General features: G+C 38.5%; 1 protein-coding gene across 9 annotated transcripts in view; it reads left to right on the plus strand.

Annotated features, from left to right (window-relative positions):
• NUMB (NUMB endocytic adaptor protein) overlaps positions 1–25,115 on the plus strand; it is a 92,747-nt gene that overhangs the window by 40,719 nt on the left and 26,913 nt on the right. For all 9 annotated transcript variants that reach the window (XM_059474765.1, XM_059474771.1, XM_059474766.1 and 6 more), the window contains exon 2: positions 16,877–17,020. In XM_059474765.1, coding sequence (XP_059330748.1) covers positions 16,895–17,020 — 126 coding nt within the window. In that variant the 5' untranslated portion in view covers positions 16,877–16,894. The remainder of the gene's footprint in view (positions 1–16,876; positions 17,021–25,115) is intronic.

Genomic DNA, 25,115 nt, shown 5'->3' on the forward strand with positions numbered 1-25,115 from the left:
GAAGGAGACCGCTGCCTTTAGTTGCGCTGGTTGTTTGGTGTGATGTGTGCAGCTTCAGAGAGCTGCAGGTAAGATGCTGTTGTGTAGATGATCTCAGGGGGTGGAGTTAGAACTGGGAAGATGTAGTGCAAACCATAAGCAGAGTAGAAGGGTGTCTCTGTAACATAGATAATTGCAGTGCACCTGATGCACAATCAGCCTTTGGAATGAAATCTGACCTTTGAGAGTTAATGGGAGGTATGAGCAAGTGCTTGATGATGCGAGTAGGGAGCCTTAGCCATTCTGCTGTAGACAGCCTTTGGTTTCCCATAGTTTTGCTGATGTATTTTTGCAAGACACCAATTGTCATTAGCTAACCAGGTGTGAAGATTGCTAAAGCTGCCAGAGGAATGGTGCAGTTTGAGTGGACTTTAAGTTCTGCCATGTGCACTATATGTTTTCTGGCCAAGAGAAATGTGTGCCTTTGGTAATCTCAAAGTGACATAAGGTGATGCTTGGTCCTCCAGGAGCTGTGGTCAAGATCGGCTCTTCCAGAACTTGCCAGCAAGGAGGAATTATCCCAAGATTCTGAGTTGAAAGGAACCCACAAGGATCATCAAGACCAGCTCTTAGGTGAATGGCCCATATAGGAGCTGAACCTGCAGCCTTGGCATTATTGGTACCACACTCCAGCCAACTGAGCTCATCTCAGTGGCACAGTATGCCAACTTCTTAGGAGATGTGATTTCCTAGAGTGAAATAAGTTCACTTTCTACCTCAGTTCAGTACCTATGTCACCAAGCCACTAAGTAAATAAGGTGAAGTTTAATATATGTAGAGGAATTGTAATTAAGGAATGTATAATTGATTCCTTATGAAGGAAGGTGGTGTTGTCTCCCACCTAATTTTAATAGCATTCTAAATGGTGTTATCTATATTGTCAGTGTCCTATAAGCTGCCTGTTGTATAAGAGAAAACTCAGAAAGGGAAGGCAGGGCATACTGTTAAGGATGTTGATATATGAATGGAGTAATTGTGCTACAGTCTCCTGCCAGAATAATGGAGGTGCTGTTCAAATCAGTGGACTCTGTGACTAGTTGCTGGTGAAGATAACACAGTTGTGACTTTTATGGTTGTGTGAATCTGGCAGCACAATGTTCAGTGTCCTTTTCACTGAGTCCCTGCCTGCCTTGATGCCACATGCCAGCTGTTCCATTGCAGGCATTTTTAGACTGCCTTCCTCTTCATCCTGTCTTCTATTGCCCAGCTCAGTTGCCACCCCAGGAAGCAGCTGTCTTTTATGAAAGCAGGGTGGTGTTCTCCATACCAAGATGGCAACACAAGGGACATGATTTCATCTGTAAGCCTGGGCAGTAGCAGCAGCACAATTTTCTACTTGCCCCAACTGTAGAGCTCATACTTCTATGTCAAACTCACTCATATGAGGAGAGAAATTTCTTGCTTGCCACTGTACACATTCATCAGCAGGCAATGCAGAATATGGCAATGGTAGAATATGAATTATTCAGGGGAAATTCATGTGAGTGATGCCTTGGTTGCCTTCTGCCACTTGCTCTGTGCTGTGTCTGGTTTTTGAGGAGTGACTTGTAGAAGTGCATGTGCTGCCAATGTGGAAAGGCTGCCTTTGGGTGCAGGATTTCAGGGTCATCAGGTGATATTTCTGTCTTTGCTGAGCTTGAGGCTTCATTGATTGCTCTGATGGACTTGAGAATGAAGACAAATTTTCCTCATTATTTCCTGTTTGACTTTTCTTGTTCTTTGCAAAGCAGTTTAAAGTTAGGAAGATGACAGGTGTTGTATGATTCAAGAGGCTATTGCAGCAATGTGGTTTTCCAGCATGTGTTACTTACGGGCAGTGCACTTTCTGTGACTCTGCCACCAAACTCTGTGTGTTGCAGCAGATCACTGTAGCTGTTTTACTGTGAACAACACTTGATTTAGAAAGGTGAGAGACATCTGTGGGTTTCACAGTTCTAGCCTAGCTGAGGTCATGCAGTCAGACTGGTGTGTTCGTGAGGGCTGTTTGGCATCACTGGAGCTGCTGAATTGCCACTGTTGCTGGCAGCCCTGCCTGCGGTGCTGTACTGACTAGTGGGCAGCCTGATCTCCCTCTGGGAGAACATGACCTGCCACGCTGCTGTGGAATGCATTTCACCTTCTCAAGGAAACACAGCTGTGATCACACATATGATAGGCAGCATCCTACTTTGCTCAAGATCATGATGGGGGTGAGGAATGTTAATTTCTATACCAGGAAAAAACTACATACCTCTCTAGTTCGGGGTGATGTTAATATTGAACTTTTTTCCTGGGTTTGAACAACTGTAACAAGATGGTCAAAAGCTCAATTTGTTTGAATAATGAACATCTGAATAATGTTTGAATAATGAACATGGTCTTTTTGTCCATGTCTCAGATGGCAGCTTATTTTAAAGAGAATTAATGGGTGCAATATGCAATATTTCTGTAGTTCTTATCAGCCCTAGCTGATAGCATGTTTTACTGATGGTTTGAGATGTTCCTGACTTAATTCAGTATATACTGCTTATAATTATATCTTCATTTGAAGCTTTTGAAATAAAAACACCTTTTCATGATCTTTTCTTGCTCATAATATTAAATTAACATTTATTTTCACATTGGGGCTAAAATAAACATATATTTTAATTAAATTAAATATTTTTATTTTATAAAAATAAAATACAAAATAGTTTAGAATCAGGTGGGAGAACTGTTAATGAGGAATAGTGAGACAGTTTTGTGAAAATTTATAGGATTTTGGTATTTATGGAAGAGGGTGATAGTCTTAGCTCCTTGTATAGGTAAACTGGGACACTGAGAGGCAGCACTGGCATTTTGAGGTGCACGTCGTAACTTTGTCTTTTAATGTATGATTGGTTAACTTTTAAAGTAGTTGGTTTAACTTCATCTCTCTGAGTATTCTGTGTCTTACTTCACTAAGAGTATGGGAACAATTTTGATCTTAATTTCCAAATTCTACAGACAATTTCAGTGGAGGTTTTTCATTATCACATGAAGGTTATTTTAAACTCTCTGTGTTAGAATGTGCGTTCTAGCCTTTTCTTATTAATAATAATAACTTTGAGATCTGAGTGTAGCTTGTGGAGAAAGCCCACATGCAAAGGCTTGTTCTTGGCTTTTAATGCATGTTTGTTTTTTGTAGCAGAAATTCTGTGCTGATCTTGAAAGAGATAAAATCTGCATGCTAGCAGAATTAATATGGGGAAGAGAAAGGTAACAGAAAAAAGTTGAATTAAGATCCCAATATTATATCACCAGGAAGGTGGTGCAGTAAGTCTGAATCTATTATATTCTAGTCCATTGTATTCTAAGACTTGACCTTCTGAATTACCATAGACTTAGTTTTGACTAGAAGGTGACATGCTGATGTGAGTTCTTGCAGTTGGTTTGGTAGGTGAAGCAGTTTTACCAGTTTGGAGCAGTCTATCTCAGGTAGCAACAGGAAGTTCACATACTATACTCCCCCCCCTCCCCCTCCCAGCAGTGCTATATTATATGAACTGGTTTAAATATTGTTTACAGGCTGGAATTAAAATCCTGTTGTGGTCTTGGAAAGACCAAATATTTTGACTAGATTGTTAGAGAAATTAACATATTGCTTCCATTTCTTAATTAAAGCTTTCATTAAAAACTTCATTATCTCGAAGGAATTTTGTAATCATTAATTTGATTTTAGATGAAAAGGGTAACCATCTCTTTGGATGTATACAGAGTTACTTATTTAGAGAAATACATTTTCATTGTTACATATACTTAAAGTGAACTTTCTTTTCACTGAGTTTAATGGCAGTAAAAAAAAAAAATCTGGAGAGGAACAGTGGGATTTATTGATATCTGAAGCTTTATGTGATAATACTCACTGAGCAAGTGGTTGTGGATTCATAAGTATCACTTCTGGTCAAAAATAACGTCTTACTAATTTTAATGACCATCATGAAATCTGGTAACTTCTGTGGAAGGAAATGTCTGAGAGATTATTATCAGTGTTTAAGAAAACAGTGCCTGTGAAATTTTGTAGCAGTTTAATTCCTATCTACAGCCTCCATAAAGTCCAGCATTACTATCCTTGCAAGCAAAAGGCTTTAAATGCCGAGTGATAGGAAGAGGGAGTGGGGGAGGGAAGTATGCATTTGTTTGTAAGAGCAGACATGAAAAACTTTACTTGGAATTCTTCCATAAAACCACAAACCTTGAATGCAGACTGATCGATGCATCCTTTTTTTTAATTCCATGGAGTTCACCCCTTCCCTCCTCTCACCTCTTACCCCAAATTAAAATATGCAAACATTGAAATTAGTAAGATGAAGGGTTTTGCCAAAAGTCTGAGAAACTTCAGGTCTGTTGCCATGAATAAAGAAAAATCCAGCCTTGACTGGAGTTGTGGCAAATTGGTATAATGGAGTACTAATTTCAGATAGTGGGCTTGTTCTTTAACAGAAACACTGAAATTATCTAAAAAAACATTATGTTGTGAGGTACAGAGAGAAAATGGCATTAAGTTCCTACATGAAACCTTTTATCACCCATATTGGACTTGACCAAATCACTTTATCATCTCCCCTTTATTTCAGGCCATAGATTCCTTTTTTTTTGGTTTTTTTTTTTTAATATCCATGGAGTCATGGTTATAGCTTCAAGAGAGAGGGATTTTTTAAAAAAGTGCTATAGGAGAATCTGAGATGGAGGTGGGACAGTAAGTCACCAAGTGAACGAGTTCTTGCTGCTGTCATATGAACATTGTTCTGGTAACTGATTGTGCTACACTTGGATTTGGGGAATGTTTTATTCCCAACATTACATACATCAGGATTTTATGAAGGTAAATACTTATAAAAGATATTTTTTCAGTTATGTTGCTATATGTAATTTTTTTAATCACTGAAGTTTGCTTAGATCTCAAGGCTTTGCAGTGAGCAGACATGGGAAGCATTAGGGATGAAGTGAGGTTTTACATGCTATGTCATCATAAGGAATGCTAGTTGTCCATATACAAAATGGTACCAGAAAGCTGGAATTGTGTTGGAATTCTCTGTTTAGACACCTCTCACAAGGAGTATGGTGACAGATTCCTTAAATGTTTTGTGAGTTGTGTGGGTGATGAAACACGTGGCTCATATTAGACTCTAGAGAGGATACAAAATATTTTTAAAGGTACTTAACTGGTGAGGGAGTTCAAAAAGCATTGCATTATGTGTGCTTAAAAGTATTTACAGCTTGTATCTGACTTTGTTAAGCTAGCTTCTGATTTGCTTACATTTGTGCAAAGCAAATGGATTTGGAAATTCTGTTAGTTCCTTGTAGTGCTTTGTAAAGAGTTATTATGAGAAAAGTGTTATGGAACAATTGAAAACTTGCACTGGATAGGTGTACAAATGTATACATTAATTCCTACTATAATAAATAAGATTCGTGTAAAGAAAAATTTATGTTCTTTGAAGTCAACCACAGTTGCAGTGCTGGACACCAGAGTGGGTTCCTAAAAACATTCTGCATATATTTTACATGAAAGTGAACTTTTTCTGTTGTTGGGCTTAATGAGAGATGATCAGATGATTTTCTGATATCCTGACAGCCAGAAAAAATTACTGTATCTTTTCTCTGGGCTCATTTGTATTATTAAAACCCGCCACTTTTTCACAAAAGCTTGGTGCAACGCTTCACAATTTCATTTGACTTCTAAATTAATATTAAAAATGCCTTTTCTGTCACTTTCGCTCCTCCTTCTTTGCATTGGCTGCAGTCAAAAGTGTGGTTGATTTAGCGTGAACAAGCTGAAGAAAACCCACAGATAAGAGGGCCTTAATTATATTTAGCTGTGGAGGATGGGAGCGATTGAAGTATCTTGAGCTGCCATGTAACAGCTGCCAGGCAGTGACTGACTGGAGTGCTTGAGCCCAGCACAGCAATGGTGTAGCAGGGAGTCATCTGTCACCCTGTGAATGGCACAATGTGAGTGGCAGTTAGGCTAATTTTCATTTTGTAATTGAGATTGACTAAGTGCGCCCATGGCTTGTTGCCACAATAATTCAAATTTTGTGAGCTATCTGGAATATCCAGATTAATTTCATTTAAATGTTCTTGAGGTCTAAAAACTCCTGCTTCTGTGTGTTTTTTGGAAAGGGAGATCCTTTCAGTGTAGTGAGGCAGCTCTCGGTGGTGCTGCGGCAGTTGGGTGTGAGCAGCTCTGCTGTGGTGCTGTGACAGCTGCCACACGGAGGTGTGGCCAGCTGGACGGGCCCTGAAGGGACACCAGCTTGGGAGCTGGGCTGCCTCACAACAAAGGCTTCACAGCACAGTAATTCTCTCTGATACTGTCAGTGTTGGATCCTGGCAAGAATGGAAGATTAAGACGTGAAGCAAGACTTCCCAGCTGGTCAAATGGGACTGGGTGATTTCCTAAATGGATGGCTGCACCACCGCCACTGTACGTTCCAATACCTTTAGGAAGTTTTGATCAAATAATTAATCTGGGTGGTTTGGGGATTTGTTTTTAAAAATTCCTTTCTATTTTTAGTTTTTAAACTTTCTCAGGCCTAGGAATTGTGCTGCTTGATTTTCTGTCATGAAGAGAAACACTATTTTATTAAAACCTGGACTGCTGGAGGATTCTATTGCTTTTTCAGAGTTCCTGCAATATAAGGATTGGAAAATTATCGTTCCCTTTTTATTTTCTAACATTATGATATTGTAATTGTTGTAGCTTTCCCCCCGGGAAAATTGGTTTTCTGAGGTGAAGACCTTGGATGTATCTAATCTGTCTTTGAGCTGAAGGTAGTAAGTAGTCCTTGTTATCATCCTTATCCTTGCTTCTTTTCCCTGCACCTTCCAGTTTCATTTCAGGGAGGGTATATGAACTACAACAACTATATGGTATTGAAGCTGAGTGCAGTCTGGTCTTATGCTGCAGCATCCTGCTTGCTTTGCACTGCTCTTTTCATAATAATTCTTTCATAGTAATTTAATAATAATTAACGTTGAAATATAAATAATTTAATAATAATATAATAATAATTCTTACTACTGTTTGCTTATTTGACAATTAAATTTTTGGAGGACTAAAAATGAGTTATGACCTTTCCTAGACAGTAATAATGACTGAATTCACATACATTGCTATTTATAATTACAGTGGCTTTTTTACCCTTCTTCCATATGCCTTTCTCTGCTGTTTTTATTACAGAATAATTTCTTCTTGTGAGATGATCTTGTATTTTTAAAATCAGCTTAATCTACTCTGGAACATTTTGCATCACCTGCACAGTTGTTGAACTTACTTCTTTTGAGAGCGTACATGAATGAATGAGACATTGCTGGTTGTGGTGGAGAGCCCTCTTTATCTCCCTGTTTTGTATCTGAGCACTCTACTACTCTTGTGCATTTGCCTAATTTCTCTGTACCTGAATCCTGCTTGCTGACAGACTCAGCAGCACTACTGTTCATTCCCAGTAGAAATGTATGGCTTGTTGTTCCAAATGTTTCCAGAATGTGGGCCAGGTGGGCTGTTGGGCTGGACCGTGCTGTGGACTGGTGTAGTGCAATTGTGCAGGAGCAGTTGGCCAAAATGTGAGTTGTGATACATTGTATAAGAACCAAGGGTAAAGCTTCACTATGAAGCTTCACTATGAATATTCATATTCACTATAAATATTTTTTAATATCTTGCTAAAATATATCCTCCTAGTAAATTGTTTTCGAGTGCAGTTGGTTCCTGCAAGGTGTGCTCTGGATCTGTAGCTCATTTTGTCTGCTCTGTCTGCTCTTACCTAAGAGCTGGAACCAAAAATTCAGTGTGTGTTCGTATGGTTCTGGACTCCCAGTAAGCAGGGAGTGATCAGGTCAGCAGCACAAAGGTATGATTGACTGATTTGTATTCAACCCTGTGTGTTACTAAGCAGCAGATGTTAGGCCTTGTTTAGTCAACACTGATTATTTGCTTATAAAATACTCATAGGTCCTATGGAAGTAAACCCTAAGGTTTGATTGATCTACCAGTAAAATATGTTTATTTTACTTGTAAAAGAGTATTTTTTAAATTTTGAAAATGCATTTATTTTCATGGGATTTGACATACATAAATGCAAGCTGCAGTTTGTGGAATTGGGTGATTAAAGAACATACTTTTTGGCTGTTTCAGCTCTTTTTGTACTTTCTTTTATATCTAATTTCATTTTGAAATTCAGCATGTATTTGTAAAGATACCTTTTAAACCAAGATGTTTGTAACAGTGTTCACAGGGGTTTTTGGGTTGGGGAAGAGACAAGGATCTGACTCTGATTTAGAAGGCTTGATTTATTATTTTATGATATATATTACATTAAAACTATACTAAAAGAATATAAGAAAAGGTTTCATTAGAAGGCTAGCTAAGAATAGAATAGCTAAGAATGATAACAAAGGTTTGTGGCTCAGCTCTCTGTCCGAGCCAGCTGGGCTGTGATTGGCCATTAATTACAAACAACTCTATGAGACTAATCACAGATCTACCTGTTGCATTCCACAGCAGCAGATAACCATTGTTTACATTTTGTTCTTGAGGCCTCTCAGCTTCTCAGGAGGAAAAATCCTAAGGAAAGGACTTTTCATAAAAGATGTCTGCAAAAGATGTTCATGTTTGAAAACTGTCTGATATTTAGCTGCCCTAAATGTAAATGATTCACTTGGAAATGACGTGGTTTGGTTAGTTAAAATTATTCACATGTGTGCAGATGAGCTGTAAAGCAGAATTACTTGAACTGCTTTCCACAAGGCACATAGCTAGTGTTTCTTTACTAAATTTCTGCTTATTTTCGGTTATTATAGATAATATAATTCAACTCACTTTCTCTCACATCAAGTGTTTAGGAGACCTGTTTTCTACCAGTGACTGACAATCTGCAGGGTATTTTTAGAGTGAGCCTACAAAACAAGGGGATTACTGCCTTATATCTCTGCTCTTAAACCTCTTAGCATATTGTTTAGGACCATAGTCGGAGTTTGCAGTTGCTGTGGTGTCTGATGAATTGGGACATTTGCTTTATAATAGTTATTGATGGAGAAAATGAGGCTTGCTTTCTTTTATTTGCTGAATTTCACAGGTTTGTGAGAGGCAAATTATTTATTTTACACCTACTAGAAGGGGCATTGCATATCCTTAGGAATAACTTCTGCCTTGCAATGATCAAACTTGTATTTTTGTGACAGTTTAAGAGTCTGAATGTTTATTTCGGTGATACTTCTGTAACATAACATTGTGGAATACTGACTTCTGTGTTAATTGCTGCAGTCTGGAGGTATTTATGTTTGAAAAGTGTATTTTACAAAATCCTGAGCTTTAGGATATAACCTCTGGTAGTTGAATGTTTTAGCCACATAATTGTTAACAGTGTGTTGGAGTACAGTTCATTATTTCATTTCCTGATATTTCATAATCTGTTTGCAATTTTTGTTTAAGTCTGGCTTTTGCCAGTAAAATGTTGCTGTCATAACATTGTTTCCCCCTTCTTCCACCCTCATCTGTGGTGCAGATAGAATTGTCGAGTGCTCTGGAAAGAATTGCGGCGTGCTCACACGATACCTTAGCTCAGGTGTAAGACAGCAAGAGATCTGATGGATTTGAGGATGTCTTGTACTTCACATCATATGATAACAATGCATCACAATTTCAAAGAATGCTGTCAGAGACATTATTGTCACAGCTCTGATCTCTTTGGTCTTACATAAAGAGTTTAAGGTTGCCATTTCTGCTCTATTTTCAAAGTAAGATCTAAATAGTACTTTCACTGCTGAAAGGTGAGTTTTCTGCAGTTTCTTTTAGTTATGTATCCAATAATTTATCTTCAGCAAGGAAAATCCCCTTTATTTGAACTCTAAATAACAACAACAACAACAACAACAAAATGTGTTTGCTGGCTGAACAAATTAAGAAATGCTTCACTTTTATGCATATTTTAATAGGATGCTTACTTGTAGTATTGTATGATGAGATGTTAATTGGGTAATGAAAGGGTGCATGGGTTGGAAAGCCGTGTGGTGAATAATGTGGTTAGTCAGCCTGTATTGCGAAACAGGGCTGTTAACGTTTTAGTGAGCATGCTCATACTGTTACTTGCCTTCATTTGCTTCAGTGTGACAGTGCTGGATTTAATTAGATTTTATGGGGTCTAAACTTACAAAAAGGCTCAAAGTTCTGCATTCAGAATCTGACACATGGGGTGACCTTTTCTTCCTTAGAAGATAAGGGTACTCTGTGTGCTTGTGCTGGTGAATAATTGCAGAGAAGCTGTTGCAGGGCAATTGCAGCAAGTTTTGGCTAACCTTTACAGTAGGCTTGGAGAGATAGGACATTACATGTTTTTGTACTGTGTAAGTGGGAGAGGAGGGGAGAGCGTTTGCTTAGCAGCAATGCTTAATAAGGATTTTTCAGAGAAGTAAAGCTCCATCCTAGCAGCTTCATAATAGACAGGGACAGACTATTTACCTTGGCAGCTTTCAGCTTGCTTTCCTAGCTTGCCTCTTTTTTATAAATGAAATGTTCTTACATTGTCATCTTAAATTTAGGGACTCAAATTTTACATTAGAGAGCAGAAGAGATCTAAATGTTTTAAACTGCTTCTACTTGTGTTTGTACTGCAGGTAAGCCTGCCAAACCCAAACATAATCCTAAGAGAATGACTTGAAACAAGCATATTTCCTCAGTGATGTCCTCGTGTCCTGGTTATAGCCAAGATTTACAAACAATAATGTTCAAGTGTTGGCAGTGAACTGTATTTTATTGGAAAAAGCAATGTGAAATACTCTTCTGGAATATGGAAGTGGGCTGTTCACATTTCCTGGTGCATTTCATAGTACGATTGAGGTTTTCATAATGCTCAAAAGATAGCTATTAAACATTAGTCTGTGGACAAGTTGTGACCAAGTCGTACTTGCACAAGAACTCAGAGCCACTGAGCTTTCTAAGGATACAGATCTTCACAGCCATGTGGAGGAATGTCTCTGGAGTGTTTTCCTAATAAGTAGGTTAGGTAAACACATTTTTTTCAACAAGATTAAGATTATTTGCATTTCTTGGGTGTGAAATATCAGGTAACTTTGGCAGGAAGAATACATCCTGATTCAGGAAGCTTTGATGTCAAAAAATGCGAGAAAAACATATTAGAAATGGATGAGTTTTTTGCTCTGGGTTTCAGACTCTTTGGCTTGGCCCTTCAGCAGTATTAGGTGTATTTCACTGGGGAGGAGCACATAAGGGAGCAGATGGTTGTGCAGCTGCTTAGCCCTCACCTGTGTGTGGCCAGCAGGCAGTACTGGTATGAATGAGACCTTTTTTTTATTTTAAATTACTTAACCTGATAGTATCAAGTTAATTGAATTTGTTTTATATGGAGGCTTGTAAATTCTAGAATGATCCCTATAACACATTTTCCTTAAAACTCTATTTCCGTGCTGTCTGAAGTGCACACCTCTAGGAATTTTGTCCCTGTGTCAGTACTTCACCTGGTGGTTCACGCTCCTGGGAGGACTTTGCACTACGGATCAGGAGGATGGCACCCCGAGTGGGAGGGTGGGTGTGGGGCAGGGGGGTGTTCCCTCCTGCCCCCGGATACTCTGCATTTGTTGCAGGCTTCAGAGAGTACTTTGCCCTTGTTTGACCCATGACTTTCTTTTTTTTTTTTTTTTTTTTCTAAATTAGTAAATAGGAAACACTATTAAGTTCTGAAAGAAAACGGATAGTAATCCCAAACCTGCCAAATGGTTTTTAAAAGCTGACTGAAGACTTAATACCCATTTTTATCCTTTTTCATTGCAAACAGAAAAGATAATAGATAATTGAATACATATTAAATAACCTTTGTGAAGGCTAGAGTTCATAAGAAAGATAAAAAATGTTTGTGCTGTTTTTTTTGTCCTGAATTGAAATTCGAAGTGGTTGCTTAGTGTGAAGTATGTAGTACACCCTAGCTTACAATCTAACCAGTTGAATTTGTGCATGCAATTTGGGTCCCCAGGTATCCATATTGTCCTTCTGCCCTGCAGATTCTCTAGTTTGGATTACTCAGTAGCAACAACTGCTCTGCAAGAAGCAGCTCTCCACAGTGCAAATGAATTGCTTATCTAAAGGTATGGCTACGTGGGTAAACTCTTGCAAAGCTAAGCTCCAAATTTGCATCATCAGCAGCTTCCTCCTGATCTAACTCCAGTTAATTTGAAAGCTTACCCATCTCCCACTGAAGGGTAAATTGCTGGCTTGTGCTCACTGAAGGGTAAAAGTGAACACAATTGTACAGCAGAGCAGCTAACAAGACATGAATTAACATGCTGGTTTATCTTGCAGTAATTTGTTCTGCAGCCATACCCTGATGATGCACAAGGCAGTGAAGCTGAGTGCTTCAACATGCAGTTTTATCCATGACAGTGTTGTTTCTGTCAATTGTGCCCCGAGTTGTCAGTGGACTGATAGAGGTGTAAATGGTGGTTTTTCTGTTGGTCAGAAGAATAACGATGTTCCAGCTCTCCTTAAATTGCCTTTGGAGCTCTGTTTCCAAAATACATACATTTGCATAAAAATAAATGGTAATATAAATTTAAAAACTAATTTGTGTTTTTGATACCTTTTCTAGGTAGGTGCTTTGAGAAATGGTCTAATGTCTAGCTTCATGTTGAAATCTCTTGAATTAGAAAAGCAGTAGAGATATTAATGTTGTGTAGGTGGTTTTGTTTTGCTTTGTTGGGATTTCTTTTGCCTTTTTTTTTTACCTCCAGTGGGAATGACCATTTAGATACTCATCTGTCTGCAGTAAGGTAACCTTGAAATCTACCAGGACCCAATGTGGCTGTTTCCTTATTTCTCCATAAGGCTCAGGACTTTGAGCCTTTGTTTACAGTTTGTCTCAGATGTAATGTTATGTTTTGTGATTTAATTAGATTTTGAGTTCCCTATCTTGACTTTTCACTAGGTTTTCTGAGTTCCAGACAAAATTAGTAAAAATTTCAGCACTTAATTGGAGCAATTCACCGTGCTTCTCTTCTGAATCCTCAAATATGCAGCCTGTGTGAATTATTCTATTTAACACTTTCCCATCAGGTGACAACTCTAGTTATGTTGTCCTGACATCCATGTTACCAGCAAGTTAGGTATTTATAGGACATACTGTTTTGCAGCCTACTTGTAAGTCTGATATTTCAGAAAATGAAAGTGTGGCCATTGGAGAGAGCTTGCTGGTTGCCTCACAAGAAATTAATTTTGGTGTTTGTCAGCATTTCTATCAGATAGAATAAGCTGTTTTTAAACTGTTTGTTGCCAACATGACCTCAAAATCAGAACATGTAGGAAAATGGGTTTGGTTTTTGGTGAAAAGGAAATACTTTGGGCAAAGTGCCACTTCAGTTCCTCATACAAAATGTAGTTGAGGAACTCTTATTCTTATCCTCCCCTGGGGATTGAGATTCCTGGTCAGAATAAATGTCAGATAAGGCACCAGTCTCTTGGGCACCAGTAACGCCCGGGAGGGAGAAGTCCAACAGAATGCTCGCATAAGCAAATGTTATGATAAGGCAATTAGACTGCGATTTTCCACAAGTGGCACAGTGCTTGTGTGCTGTCCTCAGTCCTTGCTCTGCTATTCGCTCAAGTTTTTGAGATTCAGAGTTGCCTTGAGATCTTCAAAGCTGACACGAGCCTTATTGCATCTAACTGTGTCTCCTTAACAGTCTGTTGTCCCTTTTGTCAGAGTGGAGTATCTGTGTCCATTTGTTCCTTGCTGGAGTGCAAGGTCTGGCAGCTGGGCTGTAAGCCATGTGCTGACCAGATATCTGCACTTTACACTGAAGCATCTGGAGCAGTGGTTTTGCTCTGGCACTGCCAGTCTGCAGCAGGGACAAGAGTGGTGTCTGTCCTTATGAGCTGAGATGCCATGCAGAGATTTGCTGCAGTATGTTTCACCTGCCCAAGGTGGTTGAATGGCATCCCTTGAAATTCTGATTCCTTCAGATAGATGCACAGAGTCCTCCATCTGCAGTTTGTAAGACAAAATACATAATTAATATTGCTGTGATGCCTCTCTAAGCCTTGATGGAGAATAGAAGCTTTGCAGCTCCTCTGAATACTTTGAGAATTGCCTTTGCACATTCAGAGATTTTGAAACGGCTTACAGCTTGTAAGATAAACAATGTTTATAGAAGAGTGTTATGATTTAGCCCAAGATGGCAACTAAGCCCCATTCAGCTGCTTGCTCACTCTTCCCGGTGGGATGGGCAAGGGAGTCAGAAGAGCAAAAGTGAAAACTTCATGGGTTGAGATAAAGATAAATAAATGCCACACAGGCAAGCAAAGCAAGAAATTAATGCTTCCCACGGGCAGGCAGGTGTTTGGCCCCTGCCAGGAGAGCAGGGCTCTATCACACACAGCAGTTACTTGGGAGGAGACTGTTACTCTGAATGTTACCCTTTTCCTTTTGTCCTTCCTTCTGTCTTCCCTCCCCCTGGTTTTACTCGCTGGGTGTGATGCCATATGCCGTGGGACATGCCTGTGGTCAGCTGGGATCATTCTCCCAGCTGTGTCCCCCTCACAACTTTTTGTGCCCTGGAGCCAGCTCAATGGTAGGGTGGGGTGAGAAGCAGAAAAGACCTTGATTTAGTGTAAGCACTCCTTAGCAACAACTAAACCGGTATGTTATCAACATTTTTCTCAGCCTAAATCCAAAACACAGTGCTGTATCAGCTACTGGGAAGAAAATTAACTCTGTCCCAGCTGAAAGCAGAAGAGTTGCTTCAGTTTACTGAGTGATAAGAAATGCGCACGGTTTTTATTTTGTAGCTAGGTTCTAATCTCTGAATCCACTCAAATATTTTATGTTCCTAGATATGACAAGCATTTTGTAGCTATGAAGAAATGAAGTTAACAGTTCTTTATAACCAGATAATTGTGATTGAGAATCCTTCAGCAATTTCCATCCCTGCGCTTATACTGCTTGTTAGACCTCCTGGCTGTTCTAGGTACCTACTAGGGACAGTTGCCTATAGCCTTCAGCAGACATCCCAACCCTTCACTTAATTTGCATTTGGATTTGGGCTGCTTGGAGGGTCTCACCTTGTTGCTTTCAAATGCTCATCAAGTAACTTTGAGCACAGTGTTTGCTGTAAAAGTGGTCTTTGGTGTGGCTGTTTTCTGGTGTAGAAATACTGCAGGAATTATCCCCTAAGCTGAAAGGACCCAGAATGCTGCAAGACCCAGGAGTGTTGGAATTCAGGTGCCACTGAACTTGTGCATGTGACTGTTATGCTTATTTGCACTTAAACAATTAACATCACCACACTTAAATCACCCAGTCCTAGTGATACAGTGGTGTTTTCTTTATCCATGGGTATATCTTTGAATTATTACTTATCTTACAATAGTTCTTTTAATAGATGATGGAAAGTTGTAAGATTCTAGAGAAATCAGCCAGTATCATGCCATGAAAATACAGTGGGAATTGACTTCTTTAATTATCTGCTGCTTGAGGAAGGAAGTAACAATTGCTGAAGGAGACATTTTAGGGAGTCACTAAGAAAACACACACCTTTTTGTTATTTGGCATGGCTAAAGTGTGCCATGTTTTGTGAGATACAAAACAATTTAGTATGTGTAATTAGTGATGGGCAGTGATTTTCTATAGTGCTTTTAATTTCTGACTCTTGTTCAGCTTTGAAATAGTTGCATTTTGACTTTAAACTTCTTAAATGTCAGATACCACAAACAGGAATGTGTTGATTTTTCTCACCTATATAATACAGTTTTCAGTGGAAGATACTAGTTCTTTTCAAGGTTTAAAGTGCTATTCCAACTGCTTTTAAAGCAGCTTTTGTTCAAAGGCCAGCCACTGACACCTGTAAATATCTATATTCTGTGGTTTATTCAGTCTAATGGGAAATAAGTGTATGTAATCTAATTAGATTTTGCTGCCTTGCATTCTGCATCTTTTTTTTTTTCAATCAAAATGAGATGTCATGGTTGTGAGAGGGCTTCTTTTTCAGGAATGATGACCAGGTCTCAAGAAGCCTTTCAGTATGTCTTCAGTATTCCCCACTTTGTATCCCATATGATTTTACTTCTTTAGGTGAATAATGAGTCTTTTTATTAGTAGTAATTTTGCTGATAGCTTTTTGACTTACTGTAGTTTGAATATAGTAAAGGTGAGCAAGTCTAAAGCATAGATTGGATTGTATATAGAAATTGATACACGAAGGCACAGTGTATACAACGTTCTGAATTCTAGGCTTCAGAAGTATATTTGCAGCACTGTCTTCCCCTTTTGAAGAAGTGCATTTCTCATTTAACCACAAGAATTCTACCAGACTAAGCAAGGGCTGAACTGTTCCCCTCAGTAAAAGCGTGAACCTAACTCTTGTACTTAATGAACACCACAAGCACCTTATTTTAGGAGCAGTTTTTGAGTTATGAATCCTTGCCTTGCATGAGTGCCATGGAAGCTTTTGCTGTTGGTGTTCTGCTTGGTTGCTTTAGGTAGGTGTTTAAATTTGGGGAGTCAGGATTTCATGTGCATCACTCTTCAGAGCTTCTCTGTCAGCTATTTTATGTAACTGTGTGCTCCCACTAATACTTATTCCTGGATGTAATGCTTCAGTTGCTGTGGAAAGATGTTAAACAAGTAATGTGGATTTGTGTTTTCCATTTTGAAGTGAATACCCATCTTTCTCTGAATCTGTGTCCAAAATATTTTCCTCTCACAGGCCCTTTCATTCATCTTTGCAAAAGCTCAGGTTTTCCACAGCGTTATTTGTCATGATAGTGGTTGACCCAAAGAGGCTAAATGTGTGTTTGGTGCTTATTGGCAGTATTCTTTTTTTCTTCTTCTAGGACGTGAAAATCTGAGAGATGAACAAACTACGGCAAAGCTTTAGGAGAAAGAAAGATGTCTATGTGCCAGAGGCCAGCAGGCCCCATCAGTGGCAGACTGACGAAGAAGGCGTTCGTACTGGCAAGTGTAGCTTTCCTGTTAAGGTAAGAGTTACTGCCCTTCTTTTGGATATCCATGAGGTGCTCTTGCCACGAATTGTTATTTGGGTTTTTTTGGCAAGCATAAACCAGGGACATGCTTCATTACACACTGACCTATTTTACAGTTGGCTCTCATTGCAAAGGATGTGGCTTTTTTCTTAAAACCAGATGGCTCATGTAACAAATGCCTTGGAAAACCAGTCTGAGATATCCTACGTTATTATCTAGTTGAAATAAATCATGTAGCTTGGTAGAGGAGTAATATAATATTTGTCATCATTTTTCTGGAAAATCACAAATTATAGACCTATTGGATTGCATGAAAAGGTACTCAGTTCTCCCTGTTATAAGTGTAGTTATGATTACAGTTTGACTTGTAAGGTAAGTGGTGGGCTGTGCTTAAAGTAATCTTTCCTCCCTCTCAATAATTGAAAATATTTTCAAGTAACACCTGGGATTTCAACCAGTGCATGAGGTTAGAAGCACCTGCTAACTCTGAGAATGCCTCTGTGCTATGATCCTATGTGTGTGTATTACTGACTATTAATGCTTATGAAACTGAAATTACCTTTTAAAATTCTGGTAACTCATTCCAGATTATCAGAGTATTATAAATAGATATTTTCTTTTGTGTCCAATTCTCCTTCCTCTTTATTTAAGAAACAATAATTTAATACTTTAGAATAGTATTTACTATTAATAAATACCAGAATAAAAATAAATACAAAATTTAGGGTGGCTTGTTGCATATGCTCCCCTTTCTTCCTCAGGTACACTAATAGTAGATCTACAATAGGTTGGAATCAGATGATGCTTGAGGAAAGCTAATGGGTTAAATATCAGTGTACAAGGAGCACAGTCTATGGTTCTGACACCTATGGGCCTTCCATTAGGTTTTTCTCTGTATTATGCTTAAAGTAATTCTGTCTGATAGTTAAACATGTGATGTTGCTAGGTGGAATTCTTTAAACTGACTGTTGCATGTTTTTGTGAAGTTGTGGATTGGTAAGTATGAGGTAACTTTCACACGAGGTTAATGCCCTGCTTTACCCTACTGGAGTTGCTTTTGTCCTTTTACATATACTCAAGTGTATACAACATTTCTAGTTCATGGCTGCTGGCGTATTTTTGTCTTGAGTTATTTTTCTGCTAAGAGGAAGGAACTGTAATTCAGTCCTGAACAGAGATGGTGTTTTGCCAAAGCTTTGAAAGTAATTGCTCTGGGAAAGCTCAAACTTAGATTAAGGTTTAACACTGTCTAGGAGAGAACAGAGCTGTAAGTTTGAGGATGGTGATTTTTTCATAACTTAGGCATTACACAGGTTGAAAAGCAGAGTGCTCAATTTATAGGCATATAGTTTTATTCAGACTTTTCAGTCCTTTACTGAACACAAAGGATGTGAACCACTCCACACTGTTAAAAGACTGACTTTTTTTAAACTCTCAGTCAGGACTTGCACTTCTAATGACAAGTGCTTCCTGTATTTAAATGAACCATTCATCTATTCTGGGCACATGTACCCAAAGTCAAAAAAGGTTTTGGCCTATTCTGTGCTGAAAAGGCGTAGAAATGGATGAATCTTTACATCCTTGTCATCAAAGTGGGACTTGGGTGCACGCCTTAGTCTGCTTTTGATTGGAAATCACTGAATTAATTTAATTTGTTCTTTGGGAAAAATGCTTTTAAGGTAAATGTAAGGGACATTCCTTGATTTGGTCAGAATGGTAAGAGTATTAATATCTAAAGAACTTGCAATTAGGTGAAAACTTAAATTCAGAACAATTTAATATTATGAGGTGTTTTATCTTACTTGATTAGAATTTATTTTCCAATGTAGTGTACCTTGAAATGGACAAAGTGGAAATTTTTATAAGGCTTGAGATGCAGAGTGGGTGTTAACTGGTGTTGAATTGATAGAGACAGGAAGTGTGCCATTGTGAGGGAACAAGATAAACCAGATGCAGAGTCATCGCTCTAGTGGGTGGTACTGTATTTTGCTCACAGAAAGAATAGAACTTTGTGCTATTGAAGGAGAGTATCCTGTTACGCCTGTCTTGGATATTTTTTGGGAATTCATACATTCCAGGAAAAGTATGCAGTCTCCTATGTCCTTAAATATCTGATGGGGTGACTTTTCTTCCTGATGCTCCTCAGTAGAGTAGGACAAAGCAAGATATTTTGGGAAGAATGGTTAATGAATAGGAATGCATTCAAATAGGAAAGATGATGAATGTACCTGAGTTTTCTTTAAGTTTTGCAGTGGGAATTCCAAATTGGTCTGTTGTCTGTAGTGCAACTGCTGAACCACACCTGAATGTGTTGACAGAGCTGGGGAGGGAGTGCACAGGATTAGCCTGTTCTTACTTCTTATGATCTGCTTTGTCTGCTCTCTAAAAATCACCTGAAATTCTTTGGAGTTCAAAGCATAACTGAGTAACAAGACCAGAATCTGGTCTTGTTTTCAGGGAGGATGAAGACTTCATCTGTACTCAGTAAAGACCCGAGAATTCTTAATAAATGTTGCTGCAGCTGTCCGTAGGATTTTCTGTTTGAAAGTAAAATTTATGAGACTAGTGTGGTAGCAGTCAAGCTGTGGGCTTTGTTACCTCTAATGCCTGCTATTTGATATAGGTAAGATGCTAATATACTTTTTTTTTTGAGATAGACAGGAGGCTAGTGCAAACACGTAAGGGAACATTTGTTCTTGGTTTCTCTTGTAAAAAAAAAGATCTCTTAAATTGGTTTGGTTTTTAACTTCTTGCCGTTGGGCATTTATATTTTGCCCAGAGCTTGGGTCTTTGTAGAGTGCTACCACAGATTTATCCTTTTTTAGACATTACACAGCATTTGGAAGCGCTTTGAAAGTCATGTTGCAAATAGGATTTCATCCTGCCTTCAGGCTTCACTCTGTTAGTGTTGGACAGGGGCTCCAGTAGCTGCTTTTTTCTTGCACTTGGAGGATGCTGTACTGCAAACAGATTTAATGTTACTGAAAGGTTTTCTATGTTGGCGTGTTTCTTGAAGCTCTTCCTGCACTATGTCCACAGATGATCCTTATTGTTAAAGTCATTAAGTGTTCTGTTGGATTTTGAGCAAATCTGATACATCTATGGATCATCTTCCCTTTGAGAGAGAAGATGCTCTGTGGAAAGTACAGGCAAAATTCCTGTTACATTCCTTTATGTTGCTTTAAAATTCAGGGGAGTAGATTTGATCCACAGTTGCTTCTTCCCAGTGCTGTGCTCATAAATTTGAAGGTGGTGATAATCATGAATGAATACTGTTCCTTTTAGTCAATAGCATTCCTTTTTGTTAATAGTCTGTGTTTTTCTGCTTGTTGGTGGGGCTGTGTTACAGGTAGCCAGGTATTGATCATATTTTCTCAGTGTGTGTAGATATAATTACAGATAGTTCTTCTCTGTGTTGGAAATCTAACCACACCTGAGGTGGTAACCTGACGCTCAAAGATAGGGCTGTGCAATGGCTGCTGGCTTTCCTGTAGTGCTCTTCTGTGTAAACTGCTTTGAATCCGCTAAAGTTAGATAGAAAGAAGGGCCAAGGAGAGACAGGTCCTGTCTGCAGAGGTATGGAAAGGATGTTAAACTTGTATTTAGAAAAGTGACTTGCAGACTTTTGGTATTCCATTGGGAACTTGAATGGTGTTGCTCTCCTAACTTTGGTGTTGTGGAGACATAATACCTTGCAGCTTTTATAGGTGTTCAACAAGAGTTGCCCCATTGTTAAATGTGGCACTGGTACATCTGTTGCAGTCTGTGCATAAGTCTGTTTTCAGGGACAAAATCTTTTCCACTGTCCTAAGAAACTGAAAGGTAAATACTATGTTTCAATAGTGAATCCTTCCTCTGAGAGAAAAACGGTACTAGATACATGTAGTACATAGGGATGTTAGATGAAGAGATTGTATTTAAAAGTATTTAGAAGTTGAATGTTCTAACAGACATTACAGCTGTGCTTATCAGTACTATAATTTATTTATACACAATTTTATACATTAGAATTGTAACAAATGAAGTTCATTGACATACACATTTTCAAACTTGCTTTCTTGCTCCATACACTACCTCACTGAAAACGTGCAGCAGTTCTGTGGTATAATGACTAAAGTATTTGACACTAGGGCTTCTTTTGTGTGAAAAGCCTTTTCGAGTGTCCCTCTGGGTAAGTGGTTTTCATTCATACAAATGCTCTTTGGAGTAACTGGTCTGTGAAATTTATATCGGAAAAATTAGGTCATTTCCTTTTACCTAAGAGAACTAAACAAACAAAACATTTGCAAATTCTTGGTGGTTCTGACTAAAAGGATGTGTTAAACAGAATATTAACAGCTGGGTACTACCTGGTGTTCTAGAAGATGCAGCAGTTCTGTGTATCTTAGATTATTTAATTAGTTTTGTTCTGTCGTTTCTATGTTCTTGGTGGCCAGTCTCTTTTGACCTTAAGGCATCTAAGGCTGCTGTTGTATATCACCTGAAGTTTACTTGTGTTTTTTAATTCAACCTAGAAGGCTAAAGATGTTGATGAAAAAGCTGGTGTGGAAGAGTAACAAACCACATTTCTATCTCTGGCATCCAGGGTTTGCTGCTGAGTACCTGTTATCATTGGAGTTAGCCTTTGCACTGAATTTGATTTCTGTGTTAGTGTTGACAAATAACAGTTGTATGGATACAGCTGTACTTGCGTATATAAAAGAATTGACTTTACAGAACAAGTACTCTTGAACTGTTTCCTGTCTAACCCTTGCTTTTATGGGAGATGTTTGGAAGACACTGCATTGTTTTGTGTTCAAGAAGAGGCAGAAGGATAGGCAACAGCTGGCACAAGCCCTGTGGAGTATCCTCACTGGGACCTGTGAATGTCAGTTCTCATCCCTGGGTCCCTGTGTTTAGGTTGTTGGGCCATACGTGGCACTGCTGAAACCACCATCGGTAGGAGCTAGGCCATTTCAGTCATTTTGCTTTGTGTTCTCACAGCCCTTGTGGCTGCCCAGGTGTCCTGTTTGGTTTTGGAATTTGCATATTGAACTTTATTGCTTCAGGTCAAATTTATAAATCTCATATTAAAAATAACTTCTTATATTTAATAAGTTTATAAAGACAGCTTGCATTCTGTTTCTTCAGGTCAGAAAGACTGGTACCAGCACAGGTGACTGTGGCTTTTGTTTTATGTCTTAAATGCACTTCTAGTTTGAAATATTAGCTGTGAAAGAATTTACCAGTGTGATGCTGAAGTGCCTTTAAGTTAAGCATGTGAAAGCCTGAGGTACTTGAATAGTCTTTGGAAACTATGTTAAGTATTTTTAAGAAGTCAGTGTGACAAAGCTGCTGATTTCTGAAATGTTGTGCAGCCTTACACATTAAACACTAGAAATCTCTACCTATGAAGGCATGAACTGATGTTAGCAGTGAGCAGTAATCACACCTATTGAATGCTAACCCTCAGCAAGCAATGGTACACTTAAAAAATCCTGCAGCATTTAACATCACAGGAAAAAGGCTGGAAGTCAGCTAATTATAAAAGATGGTGATTATAGTGGAAGGTGTGACGCTTACCCCCAGTATTTTCCTGTGCATTTCTGTCATGGCTAAAAGGAATGTAAGGTGATCCCTAATTTTTACACGTTTTACCCTAGTGTCCAACCCTTAGTTTTGTTTGAATGGCCTTGCAAACAAAAAGTTTTAAATGAAGCCTCTTGCTGAGTTTTAAAAACCTCCAGTCTTTGGCAAAGGTGAAATTCTTAAATAGTTTTGTAAACTTCAGGTTGTTTTAAAGATAGGACAATTAAAATTGTTTGGATTGCCTTGCAGAAATATTTATTTTAAATGTTATTTAGGTGTTGGAAATCAAAAAGTTCTCATGGGGTTATACTTTTTTATTCTGTTTTTTAAAATTAGGAGATCCCCAGTGTTGTACATGGAAACTGAATTTTTTGCAGGAGTTGAAGAAAAGATACAGCGGACACCTGTGCAGTGTGTGTATAACACTTCATGCTATCAACACTTGATTTTCCTTTATATTTTCTTTTTTTTAAAGAAAGTTTTAAATGGTTGTCTGTTCCTGGCAAAATAGGAATTGCACATCTGAGCATAGAGTTGAAGACCAAAGTCTGACAGTACATATGTGAAGCTGTGAGGGACTAGGAGAAACAGTGTGTTTAGCTGCATCAAGGGAAATTTAGGATATGCATTTGCAATAACAACTCAGCAAAATAATATCCCTTTCTAAAGTGACACATGCAAGCTACAGGGTAGAAGGTCCAGCCTTCTGATCTCCAGTTACAGAAATGTCATAATACTTCAAGGCTGACTTCTCTGATGTAGATGTGGAAGTAGATCCTGCCCTGAAGCAAGTGCTGTCCTACATAACCTTCTGAGTTCCCTCTCTGCCTCATTTTAGGGATTTATAAGAAAATGAAGAATATAGCATTTGTATATCCTGCACTGAGCTTCTTTATTGCATCTTCAGTATTCCTGACTCACAATGTTTTTTTCTGTTGGCAATAATAAACATCATGTGAGAACCAGTACGTGAAATGCTCAGTGTGGCTCTTAGGTGGGTGAGATGTAAAAAATAAAGAGAACTACTGGTATAGGTACTGCTTTAGATTCTTTTGATTCTCATTATTCAGAGACATTTAGCAGTCATAGCTGCTACAGTTCCCTGTTTTGGGGAATTTAACAGGTTGGTGAGACATTTTGATTTCTGGTGGTGTGTGTAGCATCCTAACTAACCTATTGCTTTGACTAAGCAAAATTAAACTTTGTTGATGCTTAATCATAGAGTTTCTGTTTGTGCTTCTACAGCTTTGTCTGAGCAAACATTTTTTTCAAACAAAAAAATTTAGAAAGCAGGAGCATGGGTGTGAGAGGAGAGAAATAAAATATTGAACATTGGAATGTAAATCTTAGAAGTCAGTGGAAAAGTAGCTCAGCTTTAAGATGTATCCAGGATTTCTGGATTTAAGCTTATGTGTGCTTGCAAGACAGCATTTCATTCTGAAACTTTGGTGCTCAGGCTTTAGTTCTTGAGCAATGCCAATTCTAGAAGCATGTCTGCACATGCAGGTGTCAAGTAGTCAGTCTTACTGTTGCAAATAGTACACCAGAACTTTCACAGAGGAAGAAAGAGGAATGTCGTTGCCTCTAGGAAAAATACCAAGAAATGCTGGTGTGCTTCTCTTTATGACAGCTTGTTTCCTAGCACAGGACACCTTGGCCAAGACTTCAAGTAAACTCATTTCCTGTGTCCATCTAGTTTCAAAAGTAAGCCAAAGAACCTAATCTGTTACTGCAAATAAAGCAGTGCATGTGAACATCTGCTGATACAGAGGGAACTTCAATTATTTGTGTAGCTGAGTCTGTTTCAAATAGAAACTGTAAAAGCATATTACCAGACTTGAGCAAACAGAATTGGCTTGAGTGTCCAGGTTGAAGGGGCTGTGGTGAAGGATCTTTTTGCCAGCTGTTATTGTTGAACTTTGAAATTTTGAGAACTGAGTCAGCCAGTATTCGAGAGAAATGAAAACAAAGAAGATCAGGGCAGTATTGCTTGTACTAGGACACAGATGGTGTTTTATTTCTGACCTGGTGTATCAGCCCTTGATGTTTTAGTAGGAGCAATTTCAATAGCATGTATTGTGAGAAGACAGTAGGAAAACTTCACCAGAAACACTTGATATGGTAACTTGAGTGGTTGGTTTTTAGATGAAGTTGGAAAAGTTTAAAATGTTGAAAAAGAATACATTTTCGCAAGCACTTTTCAAATTCTAAGCATACTTTGCTGTGTGCCAGTTTAACTTGTTTCTGTGTCAATTGCTTTATGTTTGGTTTGAGATTGGTACCAAACAGCATCTTCAGTGAAAGAGAACATGAAAATCAGTGATGAAGAGGGAAATTTTTTTTTTGTTTCTGTTTATTTGCTGTACCATAATCTCATCTTCTTATTGCTAAAAATGTTAATATAAGCAGTGCTTCTATTTAATAATGTTTGCATTAAGGACTTTTCCTCAACAGCCTCTGAAAGTATTTTATTTGGATTAGAGCTTTTATGTTATGTTACTCTGTATGTGGGCTCTGCCCA

Source organism: Ammospiza nelsoni, chromosome 6, assembly GCF_027579445.1.
Source record: "Ammospiza nelsoni isolate bAmmNel1 chromosome 6, bAmmNel1.pri, whole genome shotgun sequence".
NCBI classification, from domain to species: Eukaryota; Metazoa; Chordata; class Aves; order Passeriformes; family Passerellidae; genus Ammospiza; species Ammospiza nelsoni.